The sequence below is a fragment of the Ovis aries genome, chromosome 1 (assembly GCF_016772045.2).
Source record: "Ovis aries strain OAR_USU_Benz2616 breed Rambouillet chromosome 1, ARS-UI_Ramb_v3.0, whole genome shotgun sequence".
Classification (NCBI taxonomy): domain Eukaryota; kingdom Metazoa; phylum Chordata; class Mammalia; order Artiodactyla; family Bovidae; genus Ovis; species Ovis aries.
In genome coordinates, this window is record NC_056054.1 from 93,068,640 (window position 1) to 93,090,921 (window position 22,282).

The 22,282-nt window shown below is 43.5% G+C and overlaps 1 protein-coding gene across 1 annotated transcript in view; it reads right to left on the reverse strand.

Moving 5' to 3' along the window:
* Positions 1-22,282, reverse strand: part of CASQ2 (calsequestrin 2) — a 72,021-nt gene that overhangs the window by 31,610 nt on the left and 18,129 nt on the right. The window contains exons 2-5 of the mRNA XM_004002371.5: positions 14,543-14,627; positions 11,511-11,611; positions 9,795-9,906; positions 1,336-1,409 (exon numbers count right to left, since the gene is read on the reverse strand). Of these exons, the coding sequence (XP_004002420.1) occupies positions 1,336-1,409; positions 9,795-9,906; positions 11,511-11,611; positions 14,543-14,627 (372 nt within the window). The remainder of the gene's footprint in view (positions 1-1,335; positions 1,410-9,794; positions 9,907-11,510; positions 11,612-14,542; positions 14,628-22,282) is intronic.

Genomic DNA, 22,282 nt, shown 5'->3' on the forward strand with positions numbered 1-22,282 from the left:
TATTTAATGCAATCTCTTTTCATCATACTCCTTCCCTGCTCCAGCACTTACAGGCTTCCTCTTGTTTTTTAAAGAAAACTTGAACTCGTGAACGCTGTTCATCAAAGCCTCACTCCTCACTAGGAGTAACTTTTTACCTTTTTTGCCTTTAACTTTTGCCACTTGAATTTGATCAAGACTCCAGAACTTTGTCCTAGATTTATTTGTTCTAGTAAATATTGCGATTTAGAGCTTTCAGTTTGGGGTATATGTGTATGTGTGGTGTATGGTTGTGAGTTTATTAGTGTTATATATGTGTGGGCATAAGTGTGACTGTGTGAGGAGGTATATGTTATGCTTGTGTGTTGAATGAGTGTATGTATTGGTGTGTGTGGTTATATGCATGTTGTGTATGTGTGTTATGTGTATACTGTGCAGATGTATGAATGTGAGTATGTGGGTGTACACCTTGAATCTCAAGAGAAGATACAGAGTCTCCTACTTAATGGTGTGGGACAGAAGAAAGGTCATGGATTTTAGGTACAGGGTGTCCTAAATTGTGATCTCAGCATTACTACTAATTCGCTGGAGACCTTGGATACTACTTAACATTTCTAAATCTTTTTTCTCATCTGGGAAATGGTGTTTTTCCTTTTCAGAGTTGTTTTGGAGTTGTTTAAAGGATTAGAAACAGTATAGATGCAATATATCAAATTGTGCCCAACACAGAGAAAACCATAAATAGCCCTTTTGCTAATAACTGGAGCAAGAGTAGAGACTCCAACCATAGTAGGCCCCAAAGAAATTCCCCGCTGATTTAAAGTCCCTATATCACTGCAGTTCTTTAGCTTAAAAAAGACTTGCCATATGCAGAAAATATAGATCCACTGAGTTATAGCCGAGTACACCAGTGACATCTCCTGAGGAGTAGGAATGGGTAACTTTCTGAAGCACCAGGGCTTTAGATGGTCTGTGCTCCTCCTGACTCCATCCCCTATCCTTGCCCAGTAGCAGGGTGGTATACAACCCCAGGAAGGGAGAGGATGGCCCTAAACAACAAGGAAGCAATGACCAATGGCCCAGCACATCTGGGCTCATACACTTCCCATTCTTAGTGTTAAAGGTGATAAAGAATGGTTTATCTGTTTTTATTGCATGTTTTCAGAAATATCCTTACATCCTCTGAATTAATAATTGTTGTATTTGATTGTTATTCAGTGGTAACTTAATGCCATATTTCTAATGCTTCTGGCAAATGTATTAATGGATGGAGGAGTGTTAGTCTTGCTAAAAGAGAAAGAGAAGTGGTGGGAAGTTCAAGTTTAAAGTGTTTAAACAGGTTTCTTAGGTACTTACGCCTTTGTCGAAAGTAGCAAAAAATTTGATATAAGGCTGGAAGTGTTCAGCTGCCTCTTCAAAAGCCTTGTAATCTAAGAGGAAAGAGATAAAAGGGAGAAACATTTTCAAGATTCACGTTGCATCAGAAATTCCTCTTTTTGAATAATGTAGAGAAAGTGGGAAGCCAGTTAATTCTGATTGGATAGTTATTTGGTAGATATTATTTAGATAAGCATTTGATATGATTTTAAATCCCAAGGAATTTGGGTGGACTGTTGTTCAGCCATCCTGAAAAGCGTCTCTTATTTATTTGTTTATGTTTGCGCTGGGTCTTTGTGGCTGCTCCCTGGCTTTCTCCATTTGCAGCAAATGGGGGCTGGTCTTCGTGGCAGTGGGAAGCTTCTCACCGCGGCTCTCTCGCCGCAGAGCTCAGGCTCTGGGGCTCACGGGCTTCACTAGTTGCCACACACAGGCTTAGCTGCTCCCTGGCGTGTGGCTGTGTCCCCTGCCTTGGCAGGTGGACTCTCAACCACCAGACCACCAGGGAAGTCCCCTAGAAAGGAGCTTTCATCGCACTTTTATGTGTTTTAGGAAACTGGGTGAATCCAAGAAAGGACAAGAGAGAGAAAAACCAATAGAAGTTTTTTCTCTCAAACTCACTGCTAGTTATAAGTGTACCCTCTAAAGAGAATGCATCCTGCTGTAAAAGTGAGCACTAAGTAAGACGAAAACTCATGTAGTATGCAAAGCAACTCAATCAAAAATGACATCACAGAAGAATTTTAAACTTCCTAGGAGGAGTACTTCTTTGGGTAAATCCTAGTTTTTCTTTCTCTCTTTTTCAGTTTTCTTTTTTCATTCTGATCCCTTGAGAGGAAGACTTAAAATTAACCAAGCCCAGGCTTGATTCTCTGTCCATAGAATTCTCCAGGCAAGGCTGCTGGAGTGGGTAGCCATTCCCTTCTCCAAGGGATCTTCCTGACCCAAGGATTGAACCCGGGTCTCCTGCATTGCAGGCAGATTGCTTACCGTCTTGAGTATGGTAAAGAACCTGCCTGTAATGTAGGAGACCTGGGTTCAACTCCTGGGTTGGGAAGATTCCCCTGGAAAAGGGAATGGCAACCCACTCCCATATCCTTTCCTGGAGAATTCCATGGACAGAGAAGCCTGACGGGCTACAGTCAATGGGGTCTCAAACAGTCAGAAGCAACTGAGCGGCTATACTACTATTAGACTTGACTCTGGCCCCAGACTTGAATCTGAATAGATCAAGATAAGCATGAGAGCCTGTGAGTGTGGCCATGCTAGGCCTCACTACACCTAGGCAGTTACTGCTTGGTAAAGACATTCATACTCTTGCCTGATATGTGAGGGTGATGGAAATGGTGCTCGTGTGGATGATTCTGCCTAAAGTCTATAATCCTGAGAGTCAATGATCCTACCATTCATTTTTAATAAGATAACCTTTTTTTTTCCATTTCATGAAATTTCATGTCCCTTCATCATCAGAGGCATAAGCTTTATCTAGAATCCCAGAAGCAGGCAGAATTTTCTAATATTTAATCAAAAACATTTCAAGAATAATGCTGACTTAGGGGACAGCAAGTCGAGTAAGACAAGTACACTGATCTCAAAGGCTCACAGCCAAGGAGGGTTATGGGTCCTCATAGGACCACAATGCAGTGTGATGGTTGTTAGAATGGAGGAAAGCGCATAAGCCCAGGCAAGACAGGCGTTGGAAAATCTACAAGAACAGCTGTACAAGCTGATGCAAATTTACACAAACTCATTCCTCATAAAAGTAGTTGAGTTGTCGGAAAATATATCACAAAACCTGAGAGCTGGGCTAGACGATTAGGTGGAGGGGAGGAAGGTGGGTGAGAGATTCGGAGAATGCATAGAGAGAAGGTGAGAGAATGAAGAAAGTGGAATGGTTATAGCCGTACCTGAGTTATTTATGTCTATCTAAGGCAGCAGTGGGCTCCATCAGAATCCTCTGTCCCCCCTTGCCTGACCTCTTGTTCCTGATGAACCTCTCCTTGCCTCCAGGAACCCATCTTGATAGAAAGAATGGCCTTTACCTGTGTCCCAAGATCTCCCTTCTTCACTTGAGGAGCCAGTCTGTATCCCTCTTAAGATGCAGAAGGGTAGAGCAAGGTAATTTGCCAGCTTCAAACTGTGGTTTCAAGGCTTCTAACTGCGGTTGAGCCTTCAGCCTCACCCAAAGAGCAGCTGGCTTCTAGGAAACCCAGTGTAGTCTTCTGCTCTGTTTGATCTCACGTGATCCCAAGCTTTCTCCTGCCCTTGTGTGCGGTTTTGATGCTGACCAGGTCCTTCCTGGCTCCACCCAGTCTGACTCTGCAGTTACCTTGATCTTTCCCCTTCTGGAACAGGCTCCTGAACATTAACTTTTAACCTCAGACTTACTGCAGTCGTGTCTTAGCATTTCCTCACCTTTCCTCCTTATCACTCTGAGTTTTCCATACTGGGTATTGACCTTTTAGCTCCACATTTTTCTTAGTTTGGTATTCTTAACCATTACCTGATCTCCCTTAGTAAGTTTTTGTCATGCTGTCTTAGCACTAGCATCCATAGTTACATGTTCAAACTGGAGATGGACCTTCATGTCCCTGGGAGATGTTGCCTCCCAGTTCTTCCAGATCCCTTCTAATTTGGTACCAAACATCTTAGGCAGCCTTCTGTCCTAAGACCATTGCACTCTACCTATGTTTTAAATCCTTCCAGTTTCCCCACTGTCTATCCATTTTTCTTGCTCAGTAGAAAAGCTTGAGATCATTTGCAAAGCCCTTGTCTTCTGTGCCATTACACTTCCTTGACCAGTCACCTTCAAAATACAGCAGAAAACACAGGATTCTCAACAACTGCTTCCCTGGGTGCCTTACCACCTCCTAGCTTCCCCACTCACTGACCTTGGCCTCTTCTGAAAGGCAAGAAGGAAACAGATAGATGGGGATGCCTGGTAAAACAACATGATTTCCGCCAGTGTGTGATGGCCATGGGTGTGTTACAAGAGGCATGATAGACATAAAATATTTTACAGTGATAAATCTTTCCAGATATTTTCTACAACCATTCAGGTTTTTGAGTAGTTAATATTATATTTGAAAGCAGTGGCTCCCTCAGTGAATGTTCTGTCTCAGTAACAATTATTTTGTGCCTAAGACTAGTGAGCATCACAGCTAGAGAGAGGCTGCTCCCCTGTCTTCCCCACTGGATCATCTCAGTGTGATTGTTGCTTTAGTCCAAATTGGTTTTGGTTTGGTGAGGCTCTGTAAAATATTTAGTTTTTTCTTTTGATTTAGTTTATTTTTTTCTGCTAATACCAATGGAATGATGATAGCCATTTATTATGCTAATAATCATCACGATCAACATTATCAACAAAATCTGGTATTAGGTATCTCTAAAGAGGATAAAACTGATTTTCTTAATTTTCTGAATTATTCAATTTATGCCTTCCTTCTTCCCTTTCTACTGTTCTATCTTCCTACCTTCTTTCTTTTTTCTAATGCCTGTATACATTAACAATTAGCCAATCAGATTCCAGATGGGCTTTCATAATGTATTATTGTTTTGGTAAATTTAAAAAAATTATTTCTTTCAAAAATAATAATTGGGAATAATTTAATTAGTTGATTCATTAAAGAGGACTGTAGGCCTTTATGGCTTCAGAACTGATGGTGAAGCTGTAATGACAAGAAGGTGTGAAGACTGTGTTGTCCAGATCTTTCTGAAAATTTTGAGATTCAAGCAGTATTTATTCACAAAAATTCTTTGTTAAAAAACTTTTATCTGTTGGTATGAATTCCACATAAAAGATTGTTATTTTAAAAAGTGACCCCAGGGACTTCCCTGGTGACCCAGTGGTTAAGAATCCACCTTGCAGTACAGGGTACATGAGTTTGACCCCTAGTCAGGGAACCCAGATCCCACATGCTGCGGAGAAACTAAGTCCATGAGGCGCAATTACTGAGCCCACGTGCTACAGCTGGAGAATCTGTATACCACAGTGGAAGGTCTCGCAGTGAAGATCCTGCATACCACAGCCAAGACCTGAGGCAGCCACATAAATTAATTGAAAAAGTGACCCATAATATCCAAACCTCCATAGCCCCTTTTCTTCTTGTGTGTGTGTGTGTGCTCAGTTGTGTCTGACTCTTTGCAGCCCCATGAACTGTAGCCCTCCAGGCTCCTCTGCCTATGGAATTTTCTAGGCAAGAATACTGGAGTGGGTTGCCATTTCCTACTCTAGGGGATCTTCCCGACTCAGGGATTGAGCACACATCTCTTGCACTGGCAGATTCTTTACCATTAGCAACACCAAGCTTCTCTCCTTCATTCCAGGTAAAGAAATAGGTTCAGAAGACTTGTCTCTGCTGTATCATACTCAAGCAGGCTCATTGTGCAAGGGGAGTTTTACTAAGAGTTTATGATCCGCTGGATCATGGAAAAGCAAGAGAGTTCCAGAAAAACATCCATTTCTGCTTTATTGACTATGCCAAAGCCTTTGACTATGTGGATCACAATAAACTGTGGAAGATTCTGAAAGAGATGGGAATCCCAGACCACCTGACCTGCCTCTTGAGAAATCTGTATGCAGGTCAGGAAGCAACAGTTAGAACTGGACATGGAACACCAGACTGGTTCCAAATAGGAAAAGGAGTACGTCAAGGCTGTATATTGTCACCCTGCTTATTTAACTTCTATGCAGAGTACATCATGAGAAATGCTGGGCTGGAAGAAACACAAGCTGGAATCAAGATTGCCAGGAGAAATATCAATAACCTCAGATATGCAGATGATACCACCCTTATGGAAGAAAGTGAAAAGGAGCTAAAAAGCCTCTTGATGAAAGTGAAAGAGGAGAGTGAAAAAGTTGGCTTAAAGCTCAACATTCAGAAAATGAAGATCATGGCATCTGGTCCCATCACTTCATGGGAAATAGATGGGGAAACAGTGGAAACAGTGTCAGACTTTATTTTGGGGGGCTCCAAAATCACTGCAGATGGTGACTGCAGCCATGAAATTAAAAGATGCTTACTCCTTGGAAGAAAAGTTATGACCAACCTAGATAGCATATTCTAAAGCAGAGACATTACTTTGCTGACTAAGGTCCATCTAGTCAAGGCTATGGTTTTTCCTGTGGTCATGTATGGATGTGAGAGTTGGACTGTGAAGAAGGCTGAGCACTGAAGAATTGATGCTTTTGAACTGTGGTGTTGGAGAAGACTCTTGAGAGTCCCTTGGACTGCAAGGAGATCCAACCAGTCCATTCTGAAGGAGATCAGCCCTGGGATTTCTTTGGAAGGAATGATGCCAAAGCTGAAACTCCAGTACTTTGGCCACCTCATGCGAAGAGTTGACTCATTGGAAAAGACTTTGATGCTGGGGGGGGTTGGGGGCAGGAGGAGAAGGGGCAACAGAGGATGAGATGGCTGGACGGCATCACTGACTTGATGGACGTGAGTCTGAGTGAACTCTGGGAGTTGGTGATGGACAGGGAGGCCTGGTGTGCTGCGATTCATGGGGTTGCAAAGAGTTGGACACAACTGAGCGACTGAACTGAACTATGAGCTAAGAGATGAATTGAAAAAAATTGTGAATTATGTTTGATTTGAAAGCTCTTCAAAGGAAAATTATTGGCTTCAAACATGCTGGACCTTGCTGAGCTCCTGAATAAAGTTAACTGGATATTGCAACAACACTGTGAAATACACAGTGTACAAAGTTTATCAATTTAAAAGCAAAAATTTAACCTCAGAAAGGAGGTTAAAATGACTCACTAGTAACTTTATTATTTAAATCTTAAGTTGTAAGACCAGTAGACTGATAATTGCATATTCCAAAGTAAATGCTTCATTATTATTTTTAAATATGTAGTATATAGAAAAGCTTAGCTGGGTTTGAAATTTTTTCGGACGATCATAAGAAATATTAACATTACATTTGTCATTGAAAAGGAGAGCAATATCTGTTAGATGGAAAGAATGTTCACATCCTTGAAGGACAATTTAGAGATTAGATTATCTAAATTCTGTTCAATGGCAAGAAAAGATGGTTCATCAATCAAAGGAAAAAAAAAAGAATGTTGTCCTGTCATTTGCCACCATCTACATGTGCCAGCAAAGTCTCTGGCCAAGGGTGACTATCCAGAATTTGAAAAGACCATTTAAAACCTTGATCAGGAACTGTATATTGCTATTTCAAACATAAAACCTGATATCAAAAGCTGTATTCTTAAAAGCAAGCACAAGATTTTCATTCAAAATCTATAAATATTTTACTTGGAAGTTTTATACAATGTAATATTTGATATCTTTCCTATTATTTTGTAATTATTATATTAAGGAAGTGAAAAAACATTTTTTTTTTTGGTAAGCCCAAATAAATCTCTTCCAGTTTACCCCTACATGCCATACAAGCATGGTCACATTTCGTGTGTGCCTTGACCTGACACAGCTGTGCAGTCTTGAAAGTACGGCCCAGTGGGTCAGTGTATGAGCCTTGAAGCCAGCTGTCTGGGGCTGTCTGGGATGTAAATCTTGGCTCTACCATTATTACTAGCTGTTTGATACTGGGTGAGTTCACTCCACCTTTCTGTCCCTTTATATCCTCATCATTAAGCTGATAATAATGGTAGCTACCTTACAGGCTAGTTGTGAGAATGAAACTAAGGCATCTACAAAAAACTCCTAGCATAGGCCCTGGAATATGATAAACATTAGTTGAATGGAGCTATTATTCATTTAGGGTTGGGGAAGGTAGACAGTGGAAGATGTGCTTTTCTCTCTCTCTCTTTGGCCACATTGTGTAGCCTGTGGGATCTTAGTTCCCTGGCCAGGGATCAAACCCAGGTCCTTGGCTGTGAAAGCACGGAGTTGTAACCACTGGACCATCAGGGAAACTCTGGAAGATGTCCTTTTCATCCCAATCCTCCCCCCATCTATGCTGTCCTAAGCTTAATGGAGGAAGAGAGAGAAACAGGATGGGAATGGATAGAAACAATTGAGGGGCTCGGGGAAGGCAGAAAAGGATTAAGGGAAATGAAAGGAAGAGGAGAAAGTAGAAGGGGGTGGGAGGAGAACCCAGAGTAGCCAGCCTCTATATAGGGATGTGAAAATTGAAATAGTCACCTGAAGAACTGGGTTGAAAGTTCTTAGCTAGCCTTCTTCCCAGAAAAGCACCCTTAAGGAGGGTGAATCTCTATTCACCTTTTATGTAGCAAATTAGAAAAGGGTTGAGTCATAGGAGAGAGAAAATAGGTGGGTTGTTGATGAGATGATTAAGGATGCCAGTTGGCAGATGGAATACAGAAATGGCTTCACAAAGAATTTCAAAACATTTTGGAGATTACAGAAATAGTCATAAGCAGCCCTTATTTGCACCCTCCCATGGGCTGCCATCTATGGGGTCGCACAGAGTTGGACACGATTGAAGTGACGCAGCAGCAGCAGCAGCATGTACTAATGCTGCCCAATTCTCTTTCATAATTATGCCCACTGCTACTAGCACTGTCCCTCTCTCTACAACTCAGACACAAGAAAAAGCCTTAACTCATAGGACCCTTGGAGACGGAAATGGCACCCCACTCCAGTACTCTTGCCTGGAAAATCCCATGGACGGAGGAGCCTGGTAGGCTGCAGTCCATGGGGTCATGAAGAGTCGGACACGACTGAGCGACTTCACTTTCACTTTTCACTTTCATGCATTGCAGAAGGAGATGGCAACCCACTCCAGTGTTCTTGCCTGGAGAATTCCAAGGACGGGGGAGCCTGGTGGGCTGCCGTCTCTGGGGTCGCACAGAGTTGGACACGACTGAAGTGACTTAGCAGCAGCAGCATAGGACCTTTGCGGCCAAAGCACTTTACAAAAAGTCCTCAAGTAGTTGGCCTTCCTGGTTCCTTCTCTTCCTGTCCCTTCCTGGTTCCCACTGGCTACCCCAGTCACCTCTGTGTAGGTTTGTAGTGATGCTCCAGTATGTTCCTCTGCCCACCCAAAACCTGGCCACAAAGCTCTCAAAGGGAATATACCCAAGGGTGTGGCCATGCCATTGCAGGCAGCCTTGGTGGTCTGTGGGGGTTGACCAGCAATTTCCCACATTGTGCTGCAGCTGCCAAGCTGATCCCTACCCAGATTTTCCTCAAATGCCTTCCAAGTGACTGAGAAGCTCTCCAGCTGCTGACCACAGGAGCTGCCACTGTCAGGGAGACAGCCCTTTCTGCCCCATGTTGGGAGAGAATCCTGCAGGTAGATGGGCAGGCGGAGATGGCCTGACCTCAATATTCTTTCAGCTCCCCCACCCGTTTTGCATAATTTCTGCTCATTTGTCCCATTGCATAGGGTACAAGGAATATTCTCCCTCTATGTGCTGATGGCTCATCTTTCTGGATAATCTAACACACATTGTTGGGAAAGGAGCCTTTAGACTGACAGGCTGGGGTGGACAGACAACTTACGTTCTGATTCCTCACTCTTGAAAAAGCCGATGAGTTTGATGTGGTCCTCAATGCGCTCAAAGGCTTGGACTTCCAGTTTGCTATTGATGATCTCCACTGGGTCTTCAATGAGCTGGAATACCACACATTACAACACAAAAGATGTTCAAATAAAAGAACTGTTCCTGCCCAGTAGGAGAGCCAGGCGCATGTGTAGAGAGCTTTGGGGGGAAGTTGTGAACTTAGTCTGAGCTCTTCAGGATCAATTTCACTTTCCCCAGTGAGGTGAAATTTCTTCCTTTCTTAGAGGAACTGACCCTAGCGCATGGAGTAGGCTGACTGGTCTAGGAGCAACCTCATTTCTCTTGCCAGCTATTGATTCAGCAATGGCCTGTGACTCAAATTCTGGCCAGTGAATCTCCACAGTACATCAGCTTGAAGGCCTGGGGAAAGTTCTACTTTCCTTTTAAGAGAGCAGTGGAGGCCAGATTCTTTTCCCATCTCATTGGATACGAATGAGGAAATGTGGTGTATCAGCTCCTGCTGCTGGACCTTTATAAAAATTTAGTTTTAATTGGAGGATAATTCTGTCACCACGTTGCGTTGCTTTCTGCCGTACAACACGGACCAGCCATAAGTATACACATGTCCCCTCTGTCCTGAACCTCCCTCTCACCTCCCATCCCATCCCACCCGTCTAAGTTGTCAGAGAACTTGAGAACAGTCAGCTTGAGGACAAAGCCAACACAATTACCTGATTTACAGAAAGAAACGGAGCCCTGATTTGGTCAAGTCTAAAATCTGCCTCCCCCTGGTCTTCCGTTTGTTAGCGATGTTGCTCATCATTTAAGGTACTTGTATCTAAAAGCCCCCTCCTAGCTGACAGGGCCGGGGCAGGGCCATGTGGGAAGTTGTTCTCTTGCCTCCCTCAGCCTTCTTTAGGGCTTGCCAGCGTGGGTCAGTGATATGAGAGTCTATGAGCTCATAGGTTTATAGGAGGTAACCTTCGACTTAACTTCTGACCCTCTCATAGAATTTTTGAGGCAGTTGGGAAAAGGCAATAGGCCACCATGTTCTAGCTGGTAGATAAGGAATCACCAGTATGGATGGTCTTTATCTGCCTCAGGCACCTGCGTTGCAAAGAACTTGACTTCACAGCTGTTAATGAAAGTGTGAGTTTAGCTATGGAAAATATATCTGTATAGTGTCTGTTCCTCTATTGGCCTGAGCACGTGGACCCCAGGGTGTTGTCCATCCATGGCTGAGCGGAAATGTGGTAGTGGAGGGCTCCTCGCCCTGCCTCTCTCTATCCTGTCTGAGGGTCACTCAGCAGGTTACTACTCCTCTCCCTCCTCCATCTTCCCCTGACCATCCTCCTCTCTTCCTTACACCCCCCTTCAGAAGCCCTAGAACAAAGCCAAGGGGATTCTGGGATGTTTGTGTATACTTGCTCAGAGAGTTAACATCCTACTACTACGAAGTCCTAATCTGTGACCCTCTGGTCACTAACAAAACAGATTCTGAAGTGATTTACAGGCCAGCTGCTGTGTAGACATAAATACTGTCGTGATGTAGGCATGCTTTAGTTTTTTCGTGAGGCTTGAGAAATCTTTCTTAGACCAGGTCTATCTACCTGGTCTATCTATCTACCTTTTCTGTTGTTACTTTGGAGTCTTACATCCCCCTATATTTGAACCCAAACAGTGCCATGCAGGGCCACTGGGCGCAGAAGCTTACGTCCAAGAGAAATTCCACCAAGACGTCAGCTGCAAACTCGCCATCAAACTCAATTGTGCGATCACCCTTAAGAACATACAGGCTTCCTTCTTCAACAAAACCTAAAAGAAACAGAGTTCCCAAAATATAATCATTCTGATGAAAGAAGAGCCATCCTGTTGGCCAGGGTCTGGCTCAGGTTTCCTGGGTGACCTGGGGGTCAGGCTCAGTGGAACTAGCATTAACCCTAAGATTGGTTCCCTTGCAACCACATTTCAGAGGGGTTCCCAAAGTGGAAGCTCAAAATGAAATAGTCAGGAACCAACAATTCCACCTGGACTTTAGCGTCAAAGAAAAACCTCATCACCACTCTGCCACTGTTTTCATTTTCCAAAACCTACTGCTGACTCCATCCTTCTTATCAGAAAGTGTTCACACCCACTGCCCATCTGGCTCTGTAGCCTGGCATGAAGCCCTCCACAGCCCAGTACCAGCCCTGTCCTCTACGTTCTCCCTAGGGTTGAGAGCTTCGCTTTTCATCCCTGGGCAGCTCCCTTGGCTTTTTGCCCAAGAGCTGAGGTGAAAGGGGACAGAAAGGGAAAGCCATAGAGCAGGATTCCCTGTACAATTGTTCTCCTTGAGCCTGGAGTGACCTCCCACCACACCAACACCACTACCACTCATCTTGGTCACCTCCTGTGGGTCTTAGCTTATGGCCCATTTTTCAAGAGAGAGCTTCTCCCGTCTCCCTTGCCATTATGGATCTGCTCTCAGCTCCGTGTACAGGTACTCACTCTAACAGCGATCCCTCTAGAAGGGTAGGGCTGTGGTCTTCTTGGGACCCCAGCACCTTGCTTGGAGTCTGGACCCCTTGGCATCCCATAAAAGTTTGCAGTCAGAGCGAACACCTTGCTTTCCTATTGTAGCTGAATTCTGCACATCTTTTCCCAGTCTGCTGATAATGCTGCAAGAGCAGGTGCTGCATCTTCTTTCCTGCCCGCCTCACTCTCGGCTGTGTACTTTCACAAATGCTTGCTGGAGAACTGCATTTCCCCCCAGGAGTGCTAAATAGCTGAGGCTGGCACTTGGTCCAACTGCATGGCATCCTTAATTCCTTAGATTAATTGTTTTAAAACTCTCAATTAGCTGGAGGGTGCTCTCTCCAGATGAACTCTTCTGCAGAATCTCTAGGGGAAGGGAGGCTGGCCCACTGCCCACCATGTCCCAGGGCACTTCTGAAGAAGCCCACGCATGCTGTGGAGCTCTTTCTGTAAATCTAAAGGAGCAGAGTGCCAGGTATCCCCGAGGCAAGCAGTGACTGATCACAGAGGGTGCATGGTGGACCTCAGCAGTGTCCTGCTGTTGGACTTTTCTCTGAGCCTGAAACCAGTGAGGAGATTGTTGCATTAGTTCAGAGACCAAACTCTGGCAAGTGGAAATGGGGATGGAATTCAAGGAGCAGGTTTACAAGATACAACTGTCCTGTAAACTTCGGGGATTGAATAATCAGAAAGAACTTGCCCCATGTTATTTACAAGTTCATTTAGACATTTAAAACCCATCACATCACTGGGAGAATATCCATCAGTCCATTCTTAGGAATGGTTGCCGAGCTTGAGCTCCCTAAATTTCTAGATTGCTAGAGCACTAGTGTTTTCCTTTAACTATACTTACTAGAAATTCTCCCAAATTCTCATTAAAAGAGTGGGAAGAGAGAAGACTAGGGAATCAAGAGGCACTGGACTGAATTCATCAACTCGCTTTTGACAAGGGAAAGAGTTGAATATGCTTTGCACAAGGGGAAAAAGTTCTTGTCTCCAGGGAAGGAGATACTCCAGGCATTCTTAATAATGCATTATCACTTATAGTCATGAGTCTGCCTTGTATCCTACAATTTAAATCTTTTTTTAAAAAACTGGTCTTGAAAACAAAATAGGAAGCCGTTGTTTGAAATTCTCTAAGATAATGAACTTTCATATATATCTGAAGGTGTTTACTGAACCACCGCTAATCTTTTTCTTTATTCTGTGATTACTACTCCCAATCCAATTAACCTTTCTTTAAAGGTCCTGTTTTATAACCTCCTGCTCTCTTTTACTAGCCATCCTTCACTGGTGATGCAGAAAAAGTGAAATGGTCAGTACAGGTGCAGGGGTTTTTGCAAACCAAGGAGTAACCTATATTCTCTCTCCTTGGGATTAGAGGTGTAAGAATCTTGAAGTGCACTCGCACTTAACCGTGACATACTGACACAAGAGATTACAACTTGCACTGTGCAGTCATTTAACCATACCTCCTCTAAATCCTCCCTTACATTCTTGGTGACAGTGCCCAGCTGGGGTTTGGCCTTCAATATAGAAACAACTGGGGCCCTAGAGTCACTGCTATTAATGATATCCTTTGTTGGCTGCTTCAGCTAAGAGGTCAGGAAATAATAGGTGACAGAAGAGGAGATTTGATCTCCCTCAAACAGACCACTGTGTCAGTGAGGTTGGTCCCCCTCCCCTTTTTTAAAATCAATATATAATCGATGTACAGTGTTGTTAGTTTCAGATGTACAGCAAAGTGATTCAGTTATACATACATGTATTTTTCAGATTCTTTTCCCGTATAGGTTATTACAAAACATTGAGTATATTTTCCCGTGCTATGAGTAGGTCCTTGTTGTTTTTATGTAGTGTATACATGTTACTCACAAATTCCTAATTTATGTTCCCCCATCCCCTGCCAAGAAGCCAGCCTTTTAACCTTTTCTAAGAGCTGGAAATTAAGGTTTGAACCATTAGTGTCCATTTTCCCGTGAAGAGACCCTCTTTCTTGTACTGATCCAAAGATATATTAAATGTCTAATGTGAAATCATTGAATTCAGGCCTGTATTTACTTTTTGTGAAACTCTTCCCTGAGCTAAGACTAAGCTGTACAGGATCATTTTATATTTATTTAAAAACAAGTCTAGTTATCATGCAAGAAAAAAAAATGACTGTACCCTTTTTTTTTTTTTGCAAGACACATTTGTTTCTTCATGATATATCTAAAAAAAAATCACACTTACCCAATTTCTTGGCAAGCTTGGCTTCTTTCTTGGCATCCACCATCACAAAGCCTATATCTTTATGTTCTAGGACCTGGGCCACAAGCTGAAGGGAAAGACAAATGGGAGAGTAAGTGAGTAAAGGGCAGTAAGACGGTAGAAAATACTGTGGGATACTCTTTTGATATGTTGACAAGAAGATTTCTCTCCATACTTCGTATTACTCTGTGACCAGTTCAAGAAGCAATGAAGAGATTGTGTGTTTATACCCTCAGGAGAAGGATGATTCAGCAGAATTCCAAGAACCAAGGAGAGACTAATGTGAGGGCCAGAGCTCAGCTTTGGAAGACCACACCCATTGTTGCACACCCTCCTCTGCCCTCAGGGTAGATAAAATTTGAATTGGGAGAGAGCAGAATCAGAAAGGAGACAAAGAGAACTTGGTACCAACAGATTCCTACTAAGGTACCTGGAGCCCGTCCCCAGCCACTGGGGTTTGGCAGGGTCACGAGAGATGCCAGATAGGCTGAGGGACCTTCGAATAAAGGAGGCCTTGTCCCCAGTACCCAAGATAGTCTTCAAATCCCTCTACCCCGTGGACTTGAGGAGTAGGAATGTCCATTGAGGGTATCTGGTAAAATGACCTGGGATGACCTCTGACGTTTTCCTGCTTCCAGCTGAGAGGAAACACTAGCAGAGTACCTGGGTGGATTCATAGCCTCAAAGGTGAAGGGTGTCAGGTGGACAGATGGCTGGACTGGGTGGACGCCAGCCCCTGTTGGCACCAAGCACAAGCCTGGCATCATGGTAAGCTCCCTGAAACTTAGATATGAGGAAGTAGTGCTCAGTTGCTCAGTCGTGTCTGACTCTTTGCAACTCTGTGGACTGACTATAGCCCACCAGGCTCCTCCGTCCATAGGATTCTCCAGGCAAGAATACTGGAGTGGGTTGCCATTTCCTCCTCCAGAGATAAGGAATTAGAGAGATCCTCAATTGATTGAGATCTAATTCCTGCCATCTGGCTGAATGGAGGCTTAAAATAGAATAGAGTGGGGAAGCTCCCAGAAAGATCATGAAATATTAATATTACATTTCTTTATTTAAAATTTTAAAAAAGATAATTGCAGGTTAACATGCAGTTGTAAGAAATAGTACAGAGAAATCACTCATACATTTTACCCAGTTTGCCCCCAAAGTAACATCTTGCAAAACTATAATACAACATCAAAACTGAATATTGGCATTTATATAGTAAAGATACAGAAGATTTCCAGAACAATGAGGATCCTTCATGTTGTCTTTTTATAGCCACATCCACTTGCTTCCACCGTCATCCCCTCCCTAACCTTGGCAACCGCTGATGGCATCACCAAGTCAATGGACATGAATTTGAGCAAACTCTGGGAGATAGTGAAGGATGGGGAAGCCTGGTGTGCTATAGTCCATGGGGTCACAAAGAGTGGGACATGACTTAGTGACTGAACAACAACATGTTCCCATTTTCTGTAATCTTTTCATTTCAAGAATGTTATATAAGTTGAATCATATCATATGTAACCTTTGAGGGTTTTTTTTTTTTTTTGCTCATATTTCTCTGGAGATTCATCCAGATTCTTGGGTTTATTAATAGATCATTCTTTTGTATAACTAAGCAGTATTTCCATATTATGGAGGTACCACAGTTTCTTCAATTATTCATCCACTGGAGAACATCTGGGCTGTTTCAAGTTTGGGGCTATTGTGAGGAAAGCTGCTGGAAACATTCATATACAGGTTTTTGTGTGAAGGTTAGGCTTAACGTCTTTAGGAAAAAATACTCAGGAGTGCAATTGCTGGGTTGTATCATAATTGCATGTTTAATTTTTAAAGAAACTGCTATTTGAGTGGCTATACCACTTTACATTCGGGCTGCTGCTAAGTCACTGCAGTCGTGTCTGACTCTTCACGACACACTTCAGTCGTGTCCCACCAGGCTCCCCCATCCCTGGGATGCTCAAGGCAAGAACACTGGAGTGGGTTGCCATTTCCTTCTCCAATGCATGAAAGTGAAAAGTGAAAATGAAGTCGCTCAGTCATGTCTGACTCTTAGTGACCCCATGGACTGCAGCCTACCAGGCTCCTCCGTCCATGGGATTTCCCAGGCAAGAGTACTGGAGTGGGGTGCCATTGCCTTCTCCCAATAGCAATGTAGGGATGAGGAATCCAGTTCTTCTGCATCTTTGCCAACATTTGGTGTTGTCACTTTTTAATTTTAGATGTGTAGTGATATCTCATTATGGTTTTAATGCATTTCCCTAATGATGATGAATACTTTTTCATGTACTTGCCATCAGTATGCTCTCTTCTATGAAATACCTGTTCCTGTCTTTTGTCTATTTTCCAAATAGATTTATTTTTGATAGCTGAGTTTTGAGAGCTCTTTAAATATTAGTCCCCCAGAGAAGGAAATGACAACCCACTTCAGTGTCCTTGCCTGGAAAATTCCATGGACGAAGGAGCCTGGCAGGCTATAGTCCATGAGGTTGCAAAGAGTCGGACACAACTGAGTGACTTCACTCGCTTTTGTTGGATGCTTGGTGTACAAATATTTTCTTCCACCCTGAAGCTTATCTTCTCATCCTCCTAATAGGGTCTTTCTCACAATAAAAGTTCTTGATTTTAATGAAGTCATATTTATCAGTTTTCCCATTTATGGATTGCACTTTTGGTGTTAAGTCTAAGAATTGTTTGCCTAATCCTGTATCCTGAAATTTTTTTCCAATTTTTCTTAACAGTCGTATTATTTTCTCTTGTTGTTGTTGCCTGTGGCTTGAGGGATCTTAGTTCCCTAGCCAGGGATTGAACCTGGACCATGGCAATGAAAGTACTGAATCCTAACCACTAGACTGCTAGGGATCTCCCTAGAAGTTGTGGAATTTTAATTTTACATGTAAGTCCATGATCTGTTTTGAGGGTTTTGTGTGTATGTGTGTGTGTGTGTGTGTGTGTATTTTTAACCAATGGTGTCCAGCTGTTCCAGCACCATTTGTTGAAAGGGCTATCTCCTGCTGTAACTTCTCTATTTGCCTGTTCATTCTTCCCTTCTTGACCTCCTATGCTCTCTGTTCTCTTTCTTCCTCTCTAGCTCCTAATCACTCTTTTCGTCTAAGGCCAAGGATATTGGGCAGAAGCACAGAAAGCTGCTCTGCGGAGTCCCTCTGGTGACTGGAGGTGGAGGGGCAGGTAACAAATGACGCCTCCACCCCATGGACAGTTTTCTCTTCTTTCTTGAATTTTGGCTGAGACTAGGGAAGGCTTCGGAAGAAAGATATCATCAGTGTTTATATCATGACTCATCTTGAGCGTCCCTGTAACGCTTAAAGAGGCCTGTCTTTCTGCAAAGTCACCTGGCTTTAATCTATCGCACTCAGTTTATTAGACAAGGTCATTTTTGAGTTTTCTGGTGTTCAGTGCAAGCTGCTTTGTCCTGTTTAGTGCTACCAGTACATTAACTGAAATGCTCCCTTTCTATAATTAAAAATTAATGATGATGAGACCTGATGGCTTTGTGATTTTAGACAGTTTCCCTATTCCGAAAGTGTGAGCCTCTAACAGTGGTTCTTAAACCTGGAGCCCTGGGTGAAATGGAGCTTCCTGGCCTTCACTCCAGAAAGTAGAGAATAGAGCTGGGGTGGAGCTCAGGAGAAAATATTTTCATAAACCACACCACCACACCCCATGATTCTGACACAGCAGATCCTGTACCATATTCTGGAAAACACTGCTATAAATGGTTGTCAGTTCATCCAAAAGTGATGTGGTGTGGTGTTTTCCAACTGTGACCCACGAGCCATGCTTAGCCCTGTTGGTTGCTTCATCTTAAGTGTAGGAGAAAAATATTATTAATAGAGTTTTCAAGATTAACTCTTAAAATTACAGAGAATTTAATTCCAACCTCTCCTAGGCATATACCACCACATTTTATTGGTTTTTAAGTAGATGCCAAGTGTGCCTTGCCTAGGCTTGTAAAGCATAACATTCTGATTACCTTATTGATATTGACAATTGAAGATACATGAGTGGAAGGTGCTATTGCAGACAAAGTCAGTTCTGTTTTTTTATGGTTTTCTGTTTAAGCCACAGCCAGTTACTGTTCTAGGCACAGATGAAGAGACAGACGCTGGCAGCCACAGATGGGTCAGGAACCCATGCTAGCTAAGACCTGCCCACCTTCTCCTTGGCACCCTTTGCACAATCCGTGAGGTGTCCTGTCACTCTCGCCTCCTACCCTGATTAGGCCCAAAGCCTGCCCACTTGAGCTCTGTCATCACCTCCATCAGCCCTAGCAAGCACCCTTCTTGGGCCTGAGCCAGGGGTGGCCAAGGCTGGCAGCCACCCAAGAGAGAGCCATGAGACTGGGCTGGGGGAGAAAGGGTGCAGTGAAAGACTGGGGCCTTCTGGGCTGACTCCTGACATGACCATTCTCCCCAGGATCAAGAGCCCCTGCTGAGCTGATGGGGCAGGCCAGACATTTTCCACCTCTCCTACTTAGCTTAATCCCCACCATTGCTCTGCTCTTATATCTCCAGCTCATATTTTCCATTCTCCATTCTTCTGTAGCCCAGTCTCCCTGAGCTCTCTCAGGTTGCTGCCAGCCTGGCCTTGGCTGCAAAGCCCAGCTCCAGACTCATCTTTGACTCCAGTCTCTTTTCTGTGAATTCCAATAGCCCGTTATAGGGACACAACACTCTGGCACTTATTTTGGTGTCATTAGAGTTCTATATTGTGCATCTTTCCTCCCTAAGGAAAAAAATGCTGATTTTTTGCTTCTTTTGTATCTCATATAGTTCCCTAGAGACCTTCAGCATACTTTGGATGAATGGACTGGCCCAAGCACTTCATAAGCTTAAGAGACTTTTGAGCCAAAAGGAGAAGAGTAAATTACACCCTGTCACCAATTACAGGGATGCTTCCCTCATAGCTCAGCTGGTAAAGAATCTGCCTGCAATGCAGGAGACCTTGCTTTGATCCCTGGGTTAGGAAGATCCCCTGGAGAAGGGAAATGCTACCCACTCCAGTATTCTGGCCTGGAGAATTCCATGGACTGTATGTATAGTCCATGGGGTTGCAAAGAGTTGGACAGGACTGAGCAACTTTCACGTTCACGTCATTTCACTTCACAGTGATTAAAAGTCACAACCACCAGGAGGAGAAAAGAGAGTCAATGTGTCTCCCAAATTTCCAGAAAACCAGAATGCTGTTTTCAGATTAGACTCTAGTTTTCTCATGTTGACTTCTGGCTCTGTCTGTTTTATTGATTGGTTGGTTGGTTTCTTCTCAAATGGTCTTGCCACCTGTCCATCCTAGAGAATGAAGTTGTCTCTTATCAATTGGTACGTGTAGCTGCTGGGCATGAGTGTAGTTCCAGAAACATTGATTTGTTTGACCATTGATGATTCTTTTGAGTACAGAAACAACGTTATATTAAAAAATCATATTAAATAATATGCATGTCAACAGCAAAATTGTAGATGTTTATAGTATGTCTTTTTTAAATTTTGCATCATATAGGTATTTATTATGCTATTGTTACCTCTGTAACGATGTGGTTGAAGTAGATCTCATCTTTAAATGAGTAAATAACCCAGAGGTAATATATCCTAGTGGTTAAGAGTATACAGCTTGGCATCAGAGACCTGGATTCCTGACTTGGTCCTTGCTATGACTCAGCTGTAAAGTATGGGGAGTACCAATATCTGTTTCATAAGGCTGTTCTGAAGAAGAGTAAATGAGATGATGCATGTAAACGTCTTGACACAGTTTTTGGCATCAGTAAGTGCTTAATAAATGTTATATTTTCTTCTTACTATGATGACAGCTTGAAAGGGTCAGCTGTGCCAATTAAGAAATACCAATACCTAATGTATGGTGATGGCAAGAAGACAATAATTATTAGTTGAGGACCTACTATGATCAAGGTGCCATGCAAAACAAAAGTGCAAGACACATTCCACAGTCAAGGCGTTTGTGATGTCATTAGGAAGCTAATGGAAAATTAGCTGATAGGAATAATTGTAATATATAGCGGAGCTATATGTAACCTTGTTCTGTATTTTCCAAGTCTCCTGTAAATATGTTATTGTACTTTCACAAGTTTAAAAAATAAAAATTAAAACAAAAAAATTAGCTGATAGATGTCGAAGAACTAAGACAGAAAATAAGGGCTCTGGAGCCAGAGCATGAGAGTTCATGGGCAGGGAGTCAATCATACAGAGCTTTGAAAGTGATGCGAAGAAGTGTGGATTTTGTTTCCACACACTCAGGATGAAATCTCAAATCCCTAATATGACCACAAAGGCCCTACACAGTTTGGCCCAGCTGCCTCTCCAGCCTCCTTGGGGCCACTCTGCCTCTGGCTAACACATCATTTTCAGTTCCTCAAAACAGCAAGTTCTTTCCTGGATCAGGAAGTCTTTGCCCAGGATCACCTCATTCAGCTGTGCTCCCAAGTCCTAGGGCAAGGCACGGACTGCAGCTGCCTGTGGGGACACCTTGATCGATTTACACAAAGACACTCAAGACGCTCCTCTACTGCGCATGCTGTTTCCTCTTTCTAGAAGAGCCTTCCCGCCACTCCTATTTCTCCTTGAAGTCTATGCATTAATGTCAGTAGCTCAAAGGGCATTTCCTGACTCCCTGGTGCTCTTTCTGAACTGGGTTGGAACTGGGTGCTCTTTCTACCCTTGTCCATAGTGCTTTGCCTTCACAGTCCTTTCTCAGTTTGTATCAATAAGTACACACTTACTGTATGGTCGTTTGTCCGTCAACTATCTGCGTGTGAGCCTGTAAGCTCCATGTCCCTGCCTGCTTTTCTCTGTGTACTATCTCCTGCACCCAGGATAGAACCTGAGAAGAGGAGAGCTGAAAACAAAACAAAATGAAACATTAGTGTATTAAAGAAATAAATGGAAGAAAGAAGGGAGGCTAGCTAGACCTTGAGAGGGGAGGTCTGTCTGAATAGGCAGAGGAGAGCTGCACGGACATCTGAGGAAGAAAAAAAATGGCACAAATGTTTTTGAAGGTTTGGAGGGGCAAATGCGCAGGGTGAGTGAAAGGGAAGAGGCTTCTGTTCTCAGGTAGAGGGTTTCTCAGGGGAGCTGGAAGGAGCAGTGTGCTTAAGGCATGTTAGAGAAAGAGTGTGAAGGACTTTGAACATTAGGACCGGCAGTTCTGATGTGGAAGATGCTTGAGTAGAAGAACAGTATGGTTAATTTGAGTTTGGGGAGGGTTGATCTGAGGGCATAGACCAGACATATAGGAAAATGGAAGGGAAGGCGACCAGTCGGGAGGCTGCTGCTAGAGTCTCAGTGGGAGATGTCAGGTCTGCAGTGAAGGCAGCAGATGAAGCAGCCTATGAAATGAAGTTAGAGGCTTAGAATCAGTCAGACTGGTAACCATGGTATGGTTTTGGAGAATTGGGGAAGGTGGGGGGAACCAAGGAGTGGAGGAGGCAAGACGATTCCAAGGTCTCCAGCCAGGGAACAGAGGGGACGACAAACAGAGATATCAGGAGGGCACACCAGAATCACGAATGAGCTTCTCAGCTTGGATTTAGATGCAGTGAGTTCACGGCCGTGGAAATCTAGGCAGTAGTTGGGGGTGCCAACCCTGAGTGTGGGGGAGAGGTTTCGAAGGACCTCTGCAAGTGAGAGGTGAAGGTGTAAGGAGAGTGTATGAGAAAACCACAGGGTCGAGGACTGGCCGCCTTGTAGGAGATGAGAC